The following is a 16209-nucleotide window of genomic DNA, read 5'->3' as shown; positions in this document are numbered from 1 at the left end:
TGCCGTACATATTGTTTGTTGGTTGTTCTCCTTCTGTCCAGTGATGTAAATGTAGCAGCGCGCACCACCCTTTAGAGCGGCGCACCGCACTGTTCGACATGTTGAACATTGATATTCTAATCATACTATGATGTACGTTTGCTTAGATTGCGCTGCAGTTTGGCGTGGCCTTGAGTAAAATACCAAATTGTTTTTGATATTTATTATTTGCATATATATTATTTATATTTTGTTAGTTAACTGAAATGTAATATTAGTCACTTAAAAAGAAAAAAGCCAGTTTAAAGTTCAATAAAAGCAAATTCTCCCATCATTCAAAATAATTGTGATTAGGATTTTTGCCACACTTGAGCAGCCCTGGGTGTGCATGTATAGTTGCGTCTGAAAGTTTACACTGAAGGTACTTTTTAAAAAATAAACATACAGAATTTGCATCTAACAAGTGAAACAAACGATTATTGTTGGCATAGTAACACATCTTTTGCTTCATGGAGAACTTACTGGAAATCAAACATGAAGGAGACAAAGAACTTCACAAAGAGAAATGAAAAGCCAAGCACAACCGAGGCCATAATGCACATTTGAAAATGAAATTCATTGATCAGCTTGAATATTTCCCTGCCCCTGTTTATGAATGATGGAGTTCTGACAATAAGGGTTAATGTTAGTAGTTAATAAACTTAAACACAAGGCAGTATCAACACAAACATGGGTGGCTACTACGGCGTGATGGTGGGGTGTGCTTGCATTGTGATGCGTGGATGAAACCGGCAAAGACAGGAAGAAGCCTTCCTCCTTGTCTCCCTTCTCATTCTCACTGCATTTTGTTTCCAAAATGAGGGAGGAATGGGTGGGAGGGTGAGACAAGGGGGAAGGGGCTTCTGGCTGTAGGATTGGGAACAAAACTTACTGAGTGTGAGTTTCATCATCATCTGCACCATCATCATCCTCATCCTCCCCTAAGTGTGCCACATGGCCCCTGGGAGAGGAGGTGAATACAGGAGGAGGGGAGGATAGGGAAGGAAAACAGCATTGGAGAGAATAAGAAGATTGGGGACAAGGGGAGCAAGCAAAAATAACAACAGGAGGAAGGGAAGGAGAGAGGAAGGGGACAGGGAGGGAGATCTGAGTGACTGTCTAACCCTTGTATCTGGGTGGATCTGAAAGGACTGAACAGATCCAAAGAACAAAGATTTCTGCACCACAACAACATCCAATAATCAGGAACTACAATTATTCCTTCAGGCCATAAAAACAAGTGAAAAGGCAATATTCTGTCAAAATGTTCTGGTCTGCTAACATCTACACACTTGTCAGAAGCAGCCAGAAGGAACATTTTACTTCCTGTTTGCAGTAGAATCTTCCTTATTTTCAGTTTAATAAAGCAGCTTTACATTAATTAAAACAGCTAAATGACACTAGGATTAACACGTATGCAGACAAAAGTGTGTGAACATACTCTGATATTAAAGCTTGTCTCATAAAAGGCAAGAAAATTGCAGTTTCTTCACAGACTGGCCAATAAAATGACACGTTTACAGCTGCAGCTAAATATGAACATGGGAATATATTGATACGAATGTGCATGTGTGTGTGCGTGGGTGTGTGAATTTCAGCCATGCTCTGCAGGAAGCACCTATGAAGCACAGCCTTTTTATCTGATGGCATCAAAGCATAAAGAAAACCCACAGAGGAACACCAAAACCCACGAGAATCCAAAATGCAGAGTACAGTCCCGCGTCATTATGACAGAGTTAAGAGCATGTGATCTGAAAAGATTAGTGCTGCTGTTAATAACGGCTGATGGGTGAGCTCAGAACACCAGCAAAACAGGAGGTCCGACTAGCATTAGCATGTGCCTCACCTCTGCTGCAGCTCTTCCTCCACAGATTTGAGAAGACTCCTGTGTGACAGATGAGCAAAATGATACACGTGACATGAAAATGCAACAAGGACAACAGTATATCCGATGTCAATGTTTATTTCCAGGCTAGTTTTGAGTTCTTTTTCATCCTCGTCACACTGTGAAAAGCCAGTCTGGTGCCCTGATTTGAACCTGAGCCATGAACACAATGCTTAAGGAACATCTCCAGGCTACGGTTATGAATAAACAATCAAAACTACAGCAGGAAAATGCTCAAAATCTCACATTTTTTTAGTTTAACTGCGGAATAACAAGAATACGAGCAATAAAAGATGCAATAGCCTTACTTATTTCCACCCAGTAAACTTGGGGAATCATGGCCGTACTCCAACTGCAGCTCCTACGAAACAAGCAAATGGCGGGTTAAAAAGTAAAGAAAATTTGGCAGCATTTTTATTCACGAACACAAGGACCACAGACAAAGTATCAGCAAAAGAAAAATGCATATAGTGTCTGCTTTTTTAATTAGATTACTACTGCTAGCATAGCAGCTGCTGTGACGGTCACAATAGCATGCAAGAAATGATAATCCCCTCAAGTGCCACTAAACGCCCACAATCACATCAGATTAGCTGCAAGGAGATTTCAGGATTCACTTAAATTTCGAAGATTGAATGTCGATTTACTTTCACTCTTGCTTATCAACCAGTCTAGAGCAGCGAGTCCCAGAAAGATGAGGATTTTGGATACACAGACTGTTGAGTGTTTGTTTGCTGCAGATTTTCTGACCTTAGCCCTTAACGTATGCACTCCAGAGGATTTTCAGAGGATCAGATGAAAGTTTTCTCCGCAACTGTCCACACAAGATCCATATCTTTAAGCTTAAAGCATGATCTTTACATTCTTTACATCTTTACACACAAGTCTGAAGCCATCTTGTCATTTGTATTTGATCAGGTAAAATCAGCAGAGAGCACCTAATCATATACATACAAATGTAATTTTTCTTTATCATTTAGAGAATTTTTACTCATCCAGGTGAGGAAAGAGTGAGTTGTTTTCCCCTAATCCCCCTGTAAAATCCAGCTTATAGTGCATATGTGAGAGGGCCTGTGTCATTAACATACAGATAGAACACAAGAAATAAAAAAGAGAAAGATGAAAAGATCAGATTTATGATAATTGATAATAACAGGAGTAATTACCTTCTTCTTTGCTATGGACAAGTCTAATATTTCCTGATACAAGTACTGCTGTCTAACAGTGAACATGCTGAAACATAGGAGGGACTTTCTGTGTAGTTTAAAATTAAAAGCCCTCAACAGTTAAGAGGGACAGTGAATATTTGCAGGAACAGACTGGAAAGAATGAAAGTTTCTCAGAAATGCAAGACTGTGAACGAGACTGAACAACCATTTCTATCCAATTACATAATAGTAATAGTAATAATAATAATAATAATAATAATAATAATATAATAATAATAATAATAATAAAAGACACTATATAAATAAAGATTGATTGATTACGGTGGAAGTAGATTATCATTTGTGATGTCATAGTGTGCAATTCAGAAAACAGTCCAAAGAGTAAAACTTGTTGCCAATCTGGCCATTGGCTCGATATCAAACCCCTTTTAAAATATACTCTTATACACAAACAATAACAGGTGCTATAAATGGGAAAGTTTGTGTTCAAACCCGTGTCACAGAGCAAGAAAACAAGTAAATCTGAGGGAGTGAATGTCCAGTGTATTCAAAATCAACTGAAAGGACAACGCGAAGTACATCACTATGGACTCGTCACCATGACAACTACAACACCAGTTAGTGAGGCAGGTGCCAAAGCTGAAAAAAAAGATGAACAAAAAGAGACAGACCAAAATATGGCATGTGACACACAAAAACATTTCAGACAGGAAGCAGCCAAAATGTCACGCTGGAAAAAAAAATAAGGCAGGAAAAAATAAATAAAAATACCAAGGGCCTGAATGGCAAGGACTTAGAACAAGAGCAATGTGTGTGAGACAGAGATAAACATGGATAAAAAAGAAGCTCATGAAAGGAGAGACAGAAAGAGCGAGAGTGAGAGAGAGAGACAGAAAGAAAGAGTACTACCAGATTAGATCTTGCGGTATAGTAGAGCTCCTCAACACAGTCCAGATAGGGCTCAGAATCACACTGGTCAGCAAGACAGAGTGGGAGAGACCTCAGTTAATACAGTAACTTGGACTGAAGAAGGGGAACGACTTGGATTTTGGGGTGGGGGGGTCGTATGAAAAATGGATAAAGGTCCAGATTGGATCTGAACACTGTGGAAGGAAGAGGGCAATACCTTCATATTTAGGAGAGGGGGAAGATGACTAAGAGCAGAGTGAAGGTGAGTACATTATAATGTATGGAAGGTACAATAAATCTTCTTATTTCAGTGGCACTCTTGGAATTTCTCTTCTCAAACTTAAGCAGAAGTTACCTCAGTTTAAGTTCCAAGGTGTTACCCTCAGGTGAAATTGGGCCTTGGTATATCCTTACACAAGAGATTAAACAGGTAGCACATTCTGAAATTGAAGCTTTGCAACACCAGCTAGAACATTTAGCTGTAATTATCTATATGGTAATCGTGTAGAATATCGCAAACATGATTGGAATCATGAACTGGGAATGTGAGAACCAGGCAGATAATCAAAAGATCCCTTTGTCTTTATATACTTTCATTAGGAGGAAGGAAAATGAAAGCAAAGGGAACCAAATCAAATATCTACCCTAGTAAATATTATCAGTACACTAGAGAGAGATTAGGACAAGAATGAAAGCTGATTATAAAGGTGAGTGTTTACAAAAGGCAGTTGTGAGATAGCAAAGAAGGAGAAAAAAGAGCAAAGGAGTGAGGGAAATGCGTAAGCAGTGTACCATCCCATTTACTTAGTGATAAATCATATTTTTGCAGTTCCTAAAGGGATAACTAACAACAGATTTAAATTAAAAGATCGACATGAGACAACCGTGTTCCGGTTTAGAAATTAATTAATTTTCCATGTTATTATAATGTCTCCAAAAATAACCCTCTTGGAATAAACTGGGAGGGGCACATGTACTTCCTAGCCCTGCATCAGGGTGCCTGTCAATGTGACCGGGGACTCTAAAAACCCAAAGAAAACGGTGTGAACATACATTGAATTCTTATCTTTGTTTCTAGTTTGCAGTTGCAGGCTGAACAAAAATGGGTCACATGTTGTTCTCTCCAACGTTTATAGCCATTCTCAGCCCAGGTGGGACAAATTATCTCTGCAGCCTGCTAGTGAGTGTCCTCTATTTTCAACATGCCTTAAATTCCTCGCCAGGAAGGCATTGAGCAGGAATTCTGGCCAAAACCACGAACGCACACACAAACGCACGCACACACACACACACACACACACACACACACACACTCTCCCTGAACTCCTGGAAATCCACGGGTGTCACACCTTGTCCATAAAAGAGAACCCAGACACTGTACAAAGGAGAACTTTAGCTGGAAGCCTGCACAAACTAAGATGCAAAAAGAAATGCTGTCAGGAAAAAACATCAACAGATAACTAAACAGTAACCCAGATGAAAATGCTCGTTTGGATCCTTTTGAATAGTCAGTTTTAATCTTCTCTATGTGAATCAACATGATTGGACGGCTTTTATGTTTTGTTAAACACAACTTGTCAACAACAGCACTCAGGGTGTCTCCTGTGTTCAGGTGGGGCTCAGCTTCTTAAACAGACCAACAAACATACGTGATGGAGGACAACTCACCGGTTCATGATGGGGTTCAGTCTCCTTTCTGAGTGGAGGATCAAACTTCACCTGACCAACTGCAAAACGCCGAGAAATGTAAACAGGAAATTAAATTTAACAAGACTGATAAATGAAGTATTTTCCTGGCCACTTGGTACAGATATAGGTTTGTTTTTCTGCCAGGTAACTCACAGTTGATCTCTGACAGTGTCTTTCCTTCCCTGGTGCTCCTGCTGGTAGAGCGAATTCGATGAGGAACAGAGACTGGAGACTGTCAGCAAAGAGAGACACACAAACACAGACACACAAGGTCAAACAGCTGTATGTGTCGTTGATCACTGAACAAACATCATGCCTCTGTTATTTCCCATCAGAAAGAATAAGGTGTCACAAACAGACAGCGGAGATATGCAGGCACAAAAAAACACATAAATGATGCTAAAAAAAACAACATAATTTTGTACACGGTATTCAGACACAAGTGACACTGACAATTATGTTTTAAGTAATGACTGTTTTTGATGTAGCCACGACAAAGAAATGACACTTTAAGTATTTTTTTTAAAAGTGAATGATGATGCATGGGGAATCATAATTGAATTATCTCTAATAACATGACTGAGTTATGTCTTTTTATTCAGAGACTCATAACAGAGTATAACAGAGAAAAAAGATGTAAAATGTGCATATAAAATCGTGCAGGTTTTGGATTTTTTACATTCATGACTGCTAAAAACACAGCAACTTCAAACCATGCAGGCTGAACACTGGAAAAGGTCAGACCAGGACTCAACAGCAATGCATTTATCAGAGGGATATTGGTTGCTGCAGGGAAGAACCAGGATGTTTAAAATCCACCTCCAGTTCATTATAAAGTCAAGTCAGTTACTGTCAGTAGCAATGGCTTACAAATGACGTTTTCAGGATATTGTTGTACGTTTAAAACAATGCCAAACAGATCTTAATATTCTAATTGGGTTAACGTGTTTTTCAGATGTGAATTTCCAGATTTACTAAAACAAATCAATCACTGAAACTCAGAATGACAGATTTTCAAAATAAAACTGCATTATACAGAAAGACATACAGTACCAACCAATCTGAGCCCATCACAACTCAGACGCATTATTCTAATTGGTCTGCTGAACTCAGTCTGGCAGCCATTGTTGCAAACGGGACCATTTCTTTAATGGTCAGACGGTGCCACAGAAATAGAGAGAAAAGGGCTGAAACTTGGCAACAAACATTAAGTGATCAGCTCTGGTTCAGCAGGGACGACGGTGATGTTGTCATGGAAGTGAGCAAAGCCTTCCCTGTATTCGGAGTGTTCAATACCTCTAAAGAACTGTAAATATTCACCGAAACTTACCTTCACAAACCCAATATTTTAATCCTAGTTACAGCTGTAGAGGTAAAATAATTTAACATGGTATATATAAGAACTCACTACCTTTTATACCAAGTTAAAAACTGGCATTTATTTTTATTCAACCATAAACTACTGCATTCATTTATCATGCAGAAAAACTGGCGGCTGCACCAAAGAGCTGAATCTCAAGGACACCAATATGACAGTATTTTTGCATCAACGGTCTAAAAAGTCCCATGCTGATGTCAGTTTCCATGACAGCATCAGTGTAGTCCCTGAACTGAATGGAAATCCAGTTTCTATTCAGTCAGTTCAGCGTTCCTCCCCCCCATAAGAAACAATTGACAGCATGGTTTGTGTTAGAATGACATCACTGCACCACAGCCCACACTGGTACCTTTCTACGGGCTGCGAAACGGGGTGCACGCCGAGCACCAGGGCTTATGGGAAGAAAATGTCCCCTGTACTTAAACTGAAGAGGAGTTAGAGGAAGGGCGGTGAAAACAAGAACAGAGTGGAGAAAAGAGGGAGGACAAAGAAAGTCAAGAGTAGGGTAGAGAGAAAAGAGAAATGCTAAAAGGATTGAATAAAATTAACAAAAGGGAATAGGAAAAAGGCAAGATGGACAGAATGAGGCATAACAAAAACAGAAAAGAAGGCAAGGAGAGGAGGATGGAGGGAAATGAGAAAGTGCGGAAGGTTGAGTTATATGTCAGAGGGAAAGAAGATGAGGAGAATAAATGGTGGACTGTGAGCTAATGAAAAGAGAGAAGGGTGTGATTTCAAGGGAAGAAAATGAAATCAGGTAAAAATACAATCACCTCTATGTTGGCAAGTGTGATTTTTAGAAGGTCAAAGGTTACCTCCGGTTCAGGATCGTCATCATCAAAGTCGTTGTAGGTGCTGTGGTCGGGGTTGTTGGCTTTGTCCAGCAGCTCTATGGCCAAAGTTCTGCTGAGGGGCTGAGACACAAAAGGGTGCTGGAAGACAAGCAACCGGGCAAAAAGACACAATCAAAATGAGGAGTGAGACATAATGGATTCATTTGACTTGATATTACATTCTGGTACGGTATTCCTGATAACACGACTGAAAAATCCCGTGTTTGCTTTAGTATTAATACTGTGTTGCTTTTTTCTGCTGACCTGCAGCAGTTTCTCAGCTGTGGGTCTCTTTTTTGGATTCTTGGTCAGGGCCAGCTTGACAAAATGGTGGAAGTTATTTGTCCTGTTGGTTCAGAATTGGGAGAAAAAGAAAAGAAAAAATGAACTAAACATATAAAGATTTGGCACATTTAAACATATTGAGCCTGGCAGACGTTTGCTTGAACTGGACTAAATGCACACAGAGGCTGTAGGCACATGCATACAGTATAGAAAGGAATACATTTTCTTACCACTTGAGTTTATCTTTCAACTTAGGTGGCTGAAAATTACTCTTTGTCATTAAGAAGAGAGCCCTGGAGAGAAGAGAACAGCCTGAAATCCTGCTATCAACACAGGAATTTGCCAAAAAAAAATCAATACATTATGGACATTATCACTTTAGAGTCTTTAATTGTCCATATTGCAAAAAAACGTTTTCATTTCTAAAATTGCTGAGCCCTCTACCTCATGGGGTGCAGGTCAAACATAGGGGGCTGTAGTTCAGCCAGTTCTATTGCAGTAATGCCCACAGCCCAAATGTCACAGAGCTGGTTGTAACCTCCTTTTCTTTCAACCGCTGCGACCTCTGGAGCCATCCTGTGGAAGCATAAAGCAGACACATGGAGCATTAAAAAAGAAAAGATAAAGGTAAAGAGAGAATTTATTTTCATTTGATTTGAACGACATTTTGCACAAATAAAACCAGAAATTTCCTCCAGATAAAAGCAACAATACAACTTCAGCAATGTCAAAATGTGACCCACACACACTCTCTGTTTTCACAGATCACAGAGGTGAAACCCACTTTACCTGCAGGTATAATTATTACAATTGTGCACATCAGACCCAACTAACCAGTATGGAGTTCCAATAAATGACTTCCTCTTTGCAAGAGTTGCTGTAATTTGCGCTGAAACACCAAAGTCAGCTGCAAGGAGAAAAGCATATACAACAGATTAAGAAAAACTGAATAAGACTAGAGTTTAATATCACAAACACTGATAATAAACTAAAAACTGATAATTATGCACATTCACACATGCTGATGAATGTGAACCATCTAAGCCACTGTTGCCCAAAAATCACACAGCAACTCTTTATGGGGACATGTCCAACCTCAGCATTTAAGGGGCTAAAACCTGCAACGCTTCTCACCCAGTTTAACGTATCCACTGTCTGTCAGGAGGATGTTGGCGCCCTGTCAGAGACAAATATGCATAAACCCCAACGCATGAAAAATGACAAGAATCAATTAAGACCAAATCAGCTGCAAATCTTTTGTCCAAACTCACCTTAATGTCTCTGTGCATTTTGCCTTTATTGTGCAGGTAGTATAACCCCTAGAAAACAGAAGCACAGAATTAATTAAACACCTATTTCAATGATAAACGCATTTTCATGTTCAAGTATTTGGGGATGTTTTTAAACTTGAATTTTCATCTGCTGGATGAAATGATGAGTGTTTCCCTTGTAACTGCTTGCACACATGTAGTATTAGGAAGGTGAGAATGTGTGTCCTGTTTGTTACCTGCAGGGTCTCTCGTGACATATATGCTATCTGGGACTCTGACAAAGGCCCGGTCACTGGGGGAGTGAAAGGGTCAAAAATTAAAGATTCATCCAAAACTAAAGAACTCAAAGTAATTAACAATCAAAAGGCAGTGTTTTTACTGTCATTACCATGATAGATATCCTGCAGAGAACCTCCTCCACAGTACTCCATACTGATCCACAGCTTATCTCTCCTGCACACAGACCAGTTTTGAGTCACAACAGCCACCTCACACACACCTCCATCTGCCAGTTACACCCTCATCTAAACAGCGCTTCTCTGACAAACACATGTGAAGTGTTCCGGTGAAATCATCTGTAATCGGGGGCTTGAATCAGACAAACTCACCGGAGATAGCTGCCAAAATAGGCTACGATGTTTGAGTGTTTACAGTCCTTCATCATTATAATCTCCTGCTGGACGACAGCAAAATCTTCACCTGGAGTAGAAACAAACTTGTGATAATCCCATAACTCATTCAATATGAATATTGTTAATTAGAAAACAAAAGGAACAGGAATAAATATGGACAGCCAAAGGAGGTGAGCAGCCAGGGAATGTTATAATGCCATACTTAGAAGAAATAATGCTGACATATTTACATTCCTGTTACTCAAATGAACGATGGTAAAGGAGGGAAGGATCTGGGATATTACTTGTGGAGGATTCTGGTCTAAAGGACTGGGTAAGAAAAGCAGACTGATGGTAGGAAAAGGAGAGTAAGAAGACAGAAAAGGAATTTGGAAAGTGTTCATACAAAGAGGAAGACGTGGCAGCAAAATGTAAAAGAACTGAGCACAAATAGGGATAACTCACCCGGTTCCAGTTTGATGACTTTGATAGCAGCCAGTTCTCCCGTGTTTACATTGCGAGCCTAAAGTGTGAAAAAAAGGGCGAAACAATGAGGCTTTTGATGCACACAGCAAATATATGGCAACACTGTTTATTATTAAGCTATTTCAGACTGGAACTGGAGCTGGTAGCTGTTCCCAACTTTGACTAAAACCAGTCTTGTTGAAAAGTGATTACGTACTATTTTTAAAAAAAAAGAAAGAAAAAGAGCCCACATTTGCCACCAGTACCTTTCAATGCTGTGACATAAGCACAGAAAAGGTGCAGACAAGACATTTCAGAAAAGCTGTTAGACCTGTAGCGTGGGGCCGGCTAAAGCATGTTTCTGCTGCTGTAAAAACACACGTCGACATTAAAAAGGTCAAAGCGAAAGATCAGTGTAGAAATAACAACTTCCGTTTTTGTCCCTGACATCTAACATGTTTGTGAGATTAGGCTAATTCCTCATACTTCACTTTATTGCAAGATTACTTCAGTTTGCTTTTTTTTAAGTTGCTATCACATCTACAATGTCAAAACACTAAAAGAAATCCATCACTGAATTAATTAAAAAACTACAACAGAGGACTGTCAATATCGTTGTTGTGCCTAAATTCACAGAATTGTTACCAATTGACTAAAGATGAATCAAAGTTTGTATAGTTTCTATAACAAAACTTGCTTTTATGAAAGATGGGCATGTCTTTTGATATAAAAGATCATTCCTTCACTCATGTGGCTCTGGGATGATTTGGATAGTTCCTGAGATTTTCTGGGTTTTAAGTGTGATTTCCACAGTAAGAAGATTCAAATCTAATGAAGGTGTCCTAGTTTTTGGACACTTTTGCAATTGCAGCGACGATAAATTCCAACAGCTCCGTCCTCAACTTCAACAATGCTCCCATTTCAAACGACAAAAACACATTTGCGGTTTTGTCCAGAATGCAGCGGATCTTTCCCAAGTTCAAGAGAAAATCTGAGCCACCCAACAAAGCTGTGGTGGGAGATACAAAGAAAGGCAAAGAAGGAGGGAGAAGGGGGCCGTACAGCCAGAGTGGAGACAGAGCGGCTTCAGTCAGCAGACGGACGGCCGATGACTCATATTGTAGCAGGCAGCAGCACAGCCTGACGCCACTTGATGGCCTGGATGTTGTGAGTGACTGGAGCAGGCTGACTGCTGATCAGCAGCTACCTACGATAGTCTGTGGCGATGGGCCCATTGACAGCACCATAACATCCAAACATGATCATCAAAATCCCCTCCTGAAATCCCTCTTCTTTTCTGACACTTTCCTGTGATAATCAGGTGTTTTCATCCGATTTCTCATCATCAGATTACTGTCAACCGTAGCATAACTTGCAGCACTTTCAACATGATCCTTTGGCTAATCTGACTCCAGAAAGCAGATAATAATCATATTTTTTTTAAAAGCACACCACTGTCTATGGGACATCTAAATGCTGTCAACAAAGTCTTGAATAGTGATATGTATCATTCGTTTTGGTCCGTTTCCTCATTTCCTGAATGACAAGAAAACAATGATGCAATAGAACATGAACGTAACCACTGATGTTGAGCTGCTACTCATTTATCTGAGTTAATGGTATTAAAAATGTAGCACGGTGGTGGCCGGCCGCAGCTCTTAAGCACACGTTTGTGTAAGTTAGATAAGACATGACAACAATCCTGCCTCTCTTGTAGGGAAACCTGTCTGACGGAGTAATTTTACATAAGGTCAGAGGTAGTAGACACCTCTCACATTAGATAAGTCACCTTAGACCACAAGATTCACCAATTTATCTCTGCAGAGTAAGTGATGGCAGCAATCAGTATATATCTGCAATAATATATCACAGGTCAGTGATTTGTCTATACTACCACTAAAAAAATTCTACAAAGCCAAAAGATCAAAACTATAATTATTTGTATTATTGGGAAATGGGTAGCAAAGGTAAAATAATCAAATAAATCAATATTTCTTTATTTGCGGACATGTGCAGCCGATTACTCAGCCTCAGGTGGGCAATGAGTGAGACAGAAAGCTGCACAAACATCTCCCTCCACAAGTAAAATCAGAAAAGAATAATCCTAAACCAGGGGTGTTTTTGCTGTTTTCCACATTACTGCCTGGTATCAACAAGATTAATTATTAATACGCATGTATGCGCATGATTCCACAACAGACTGTTCTGCTCTAGAGCCGCAGCACATTAACGGTGCTTGGAACTATATTTCTATTCTAAATCCAGAGAGATTTAGAGTTTGTGAATGCCTGAGAGCAGGATGAGGTCTGTGTATCCACCTCAAAGCAACTGGAGGAACAGTGACAAAAACAGGATGGTTTTGGTCCTTCTGTGTGTGTGTGCATGCGCACGTGTGTTACCACAAGCTTCTAAAGTATTTTGAAACAATACAAAATGCATACACAGAGGAAGTAAAGATTCCTGCACTGCTACATCACAGCTGCCCAGCTGTTACCCCTCCCCACATTACCAGTATCTACGTGTTGTCGACTCATGTTTGTGCTGGAAAAATCATTGTTGGGTTAAAAAAAAGAAGAAAGAATTTAAAAAACCAAAACAAGAATAGGCATTAAATAAGTCTAATTGGTGCTGCTAAATATGGCCCTAATAAAAAGACATTCCTCCCCCTTTAAATATGAATAAAGCAAGACGGTAGGAACATTGACTGGTACAGATTGCAGCCAAAATTGCTTTGTAGAAAATTTAACTGTGGTGGCTGTTGTCATCCACAACCACAATGTGGTGTCAACTGAGAAAAGTCAGTCGTTCTATTAGAGCAATGTTGATTATGTCACCCCATGTCCTGTGTTTTAAAAGCACGTATCCTTGAGCGTCGGCAGTTATCACAGCACCAACCCCGATGCAGGTTATGGTTAGAGCTGCACACGTGCACTTGAACCGTGATGGGCAGCGTTTTGACTGAAGCCCTGTTAGAGCACGTGAAGGACAAAATAAATCATGCTAATATCAGGCTAACGACAAAATTTGTTTTAAGATCAGATTAATCAGAATTCAGAAGTCTGCCAGATAAATTGCAAGTATGTCTAAACATTGTTGTTGGAATGGAGCGATAACAAGGCTAAGGCGGGTTTAGCTATAAATTGCACCAGAACCCGAAGCCCTGACAAGCACTTGCTTAGCATTGCAAAGCCTGTAGCTTTTTAGTGAAACAAAAACTCTCTCTCAGGGTGTGCACAGATCTTTATATACAGGTTCCCTTTGTTTTCTCATTCTCAAACTCTTCAATTGGACCAATGGGTTCTTGTTGTTGTATCACTCCACTTGGCCCTGCTGACTCCATGCACCATTGCCTGTTAGCAACACAGGTTACCATGCTCGTGCATTTAATGAGTAAAGAATAAACGCCACCATTCAATCGTCCCCCCCATCAACAGGTGCTGCCTAAACAGGGCAACATGATGTGTCTCTCAGTGTTGAAGACATCTGCTTTAAAGAGACAACATCAAATAAGAAATCAATGTTTTAAAGGAGATTTTCCTGGTCAAACACTCAACCCAAGCCAAGGATTTCACACAGAAGTAAACACCAAATATAGGCATCAATGAGCTTCTGCAAATGCTCTTGTTGCTCGGAAGCACATCCTTGATATAAAGCTTTAACCTAAGAAAAAGAATAACCTTTAGAGTTCAAAAATTATTTCTAATAATCTCATGAAAAATTGAAAGAAGGTTTGTAGGAGTTTCTGTCTTAAAGGATAATCTAGCATGAGTTTTCTCTCAGCTGCAGGTTGTTGTTGAGAGATCCTGTCAAGAGTTATGTGTCTGTGACGAGGAGAGATAATACAGCTAATTTAGAAACAAAGCAGATAAGCTTCAGAGGAAAAATCCAACATGGGAAAACAAAACAATGTGTGTACCACACAACGAAGCCAAATTAGCAATAATACAAATTATATATATATTGTACTGATGCATGTTAACATCTTATTGGTTCAGTAGCATTTACTGTCCAACATCAAACACTACGTTAAGGTTCGCTCAATAGTATCTGCTGCCAGGTATATAAAGGTATACCCAGGCTTCAATCTTATAGCAGTGAAATTTTATTAAAAGCAAACACATGCCGGGCAAACAATGGGGATGTTTTTGATACTGATGCAGAATAAGGCTCATTCCAAGGATGGATGAGGCATCACTGGCCAACCAACTTTAAATGTCTAACATTAGAAGCTTTGCAGTTTATTTTCCTCATATTCTGTTTAGCTGTCTAACATGATTGTTTGTAAGTTGCCATATATGATCTATACATGTCCCGTTGCTTCCAGGCCAGGCTGTGGTCGACTCGGGCTGTCAGGCAGGAACTTCCTTCCCTTTGGGATGCAGGCTGGCTACTTCCAGCGCAGGCCCTCGGTGCCACACACGTCTTTGGGACAGAATCTATGCAACTTGCGAGGAATCTAAGGCAAAATTCCCTTAACAACTGCTACAGTGAAAAACTGAATGAAGTTATCACCTTTTCGATGGCTGTTGTTGCTCGTTATGCACTGAGAGCTTTAGCCAAAGTGAATTCCCAGCTGTCAGTCTGTGTCATGCTAAAGAGACGATTTCTACAAATTTAGTTAAACCTCACCACATTTTACCATTAATAATGAACAGAGTAGTTTGTTATTGCTCCAGTTTTTCCTCTACAGCAGTAACAAAACACTGCTACCAATCATTTGACGAAAAAAATTACACGAAACAACTAAAAGCCCATTTAGCTTCTAAATGCTAACGACTGACCTACGTCCATTCTCGGACAGCAAATGTCTGCGAGTACATAACAACAGACGCCTCAGGCTTCTTTGTGAGTTCCCGTATATTTGTCGATATACTAACTAATTATCATAAGGTATATGGGTATACTTACATGCACTAGAATCTACAGATATATTTAACGAATCTGACATCTCTGCGCCATGAAAGTCGACTTGAGCACCTCACGTCAAACTGAAGTTTCCACCGAACGTTAATATGAGATTAAGAAAAATAATGTATTTGTGCATGAATATTGTACCAAGAGGGCGTTTCTTTAACTCTGCCTCAAAACAATGTCGACAGATAAGAGTAAGGCCAAAAACAATACGTCAAAACAGCATTGGGGTCCGACCATAATGGAATTAAGAACACGATTAGCTACTTAGATGCTCAATCGGTTGAATATAAGAGACCAAAGAATGACAAAAGGCTGAACGTGAAACGTGAACGTGAAAAGAGGATTCCCACTGTTCGTTTAGAAGTGATGTGCTATGTAGCAATACAACATTCTGTCCGATAATAGACCTCCGCTTTTCTCTCTGCAGTTTTACCTTGTACACATCTCCATAAGTGCCGCTTCCTATCCTCTGGATCAGTTCGAAATCCTCCTGCGGATTCCGCCGAGATAGGTCGACACTGGAGTTCATCATTTCCACTGCCGATTACGGCGCCGATCGAGCACGGTGGACTAGTCCCAACAATATACAGATACGCTATTTTGGAGAAAAACATACGGCGTCAAAAAATCCCAGCCCGGATCCAATGTAGCTCCAACATGGCTTCCACTGCGCAGTGCGCATGCGCAATGGATACCATACCGTAATGAGCGTAAGAGGCTGTAATACTCTATCATATTATAATAAATGCAAATAACAAAATAATTTCACCTGAATTCCACCA

At 39.9% G+C, this 16209-nt stretch overlaps 1 protein-coding gene across 9 annotated transcripts in view; it reads right to left on the bottom strand.

The window, feature by feature from the left end:
- Positions 1 to 16209, bottom strand: part of LOC130533479 (mitogen-activated protein kinase kinase kinase kinase 3-like) — a 25030-nt gene extending 8821 nt beyond the window's left edge. For 5 of the 9 annotated variants that reach the window (XM_057046918.1, XM_057046920.1, XM_057046921.1 and 2 more), the window contains exons 1-18: positions 15861 to 16209; positions 10514 to 10571; positions 10046 to 10136; positions 9826 to 9890; positions 9674 to 9729; positions 9438 to 9485; positions 9301 to 9343; positions 9001 to 9073; positions 8611 to 8742; positions 8397 to 8459; positions 8146 to 8227; positions 7864 to 7980; positions 5824 to 5902; positions 5650 to 5708; positions 3982 to 4044; positions 2212 to 2264; positions 1865 to 1903; positions 911 to 979 (exon numbers count right to left, since the gene is read on the bottom strand). In XM_057046918.1, coding sequence (XP_056902898.1) covers positions 911 to 979; positions 1865 to 1903; positions 2212 to 2264; positions 3982 to 4044; positions 5650 to 5708; positions 5824 to 5902; positions 7864 to 7980; positions 8146 to 8227; positions 8397 to 8459; positions 8611 to 8742; positions 9001 to 9073; positions 9301 to 9343; positions 9438 to 9485; positions 9674 to 9729; positions 9826 to 9890; positions 10046 to 10136; positions 10514 to 10571; positions 15861 to 15959 — 1289 coding nt within the window. In that variant the 5' untranslated portion in view covers positions 15960 to 16209. The remainder of the gene's footprint in view (positions 1 to 910; positions 980 to 1864; positions 1904 to 2211; positions 2265 to 3981; positions 4045 to 5649; positions 5709 to 5823; positions 5903 to 7863; positions 7981 to 8145; positions 8228 to 8396; positions 8460 to 8610; positions 8743 to 9000; positions 9074 to 9300; positions 9344 to 9437; positions 9486 to 9673; positions 9730 to 9825; positions 9891 to 10045; positions 10137 to 10513; positions 10572 to 15860) is intronic. The other 4 variants (XM_057046922.1, XM_057046927.1, XM_057046923.1 and 1 more) reach the window with 3 other exon arrangements.

Source organism: Takifugu flavidus, chromosome 11 (genome assembly GCF_003711565.1).
Source record: "Takifugu flavidus isolate HTHZ2018 chromosome 11, ASM371156v2, whole genome shotgun sequence".
In the NCBI taxonomy this organism is placed as follows: domain Eukaryota; kingdom Metazoa; phylum Chordata; class Actinopteri; order Tetraodontiformes; family Tetraodontidae; genus Takifugu; species Takifugu flavidus.
The sequence above is the reverse complement of the archived record's forward strand: the minus strand, read 5'-3'. Positions and strand labels throughout refer to the sequence as shown.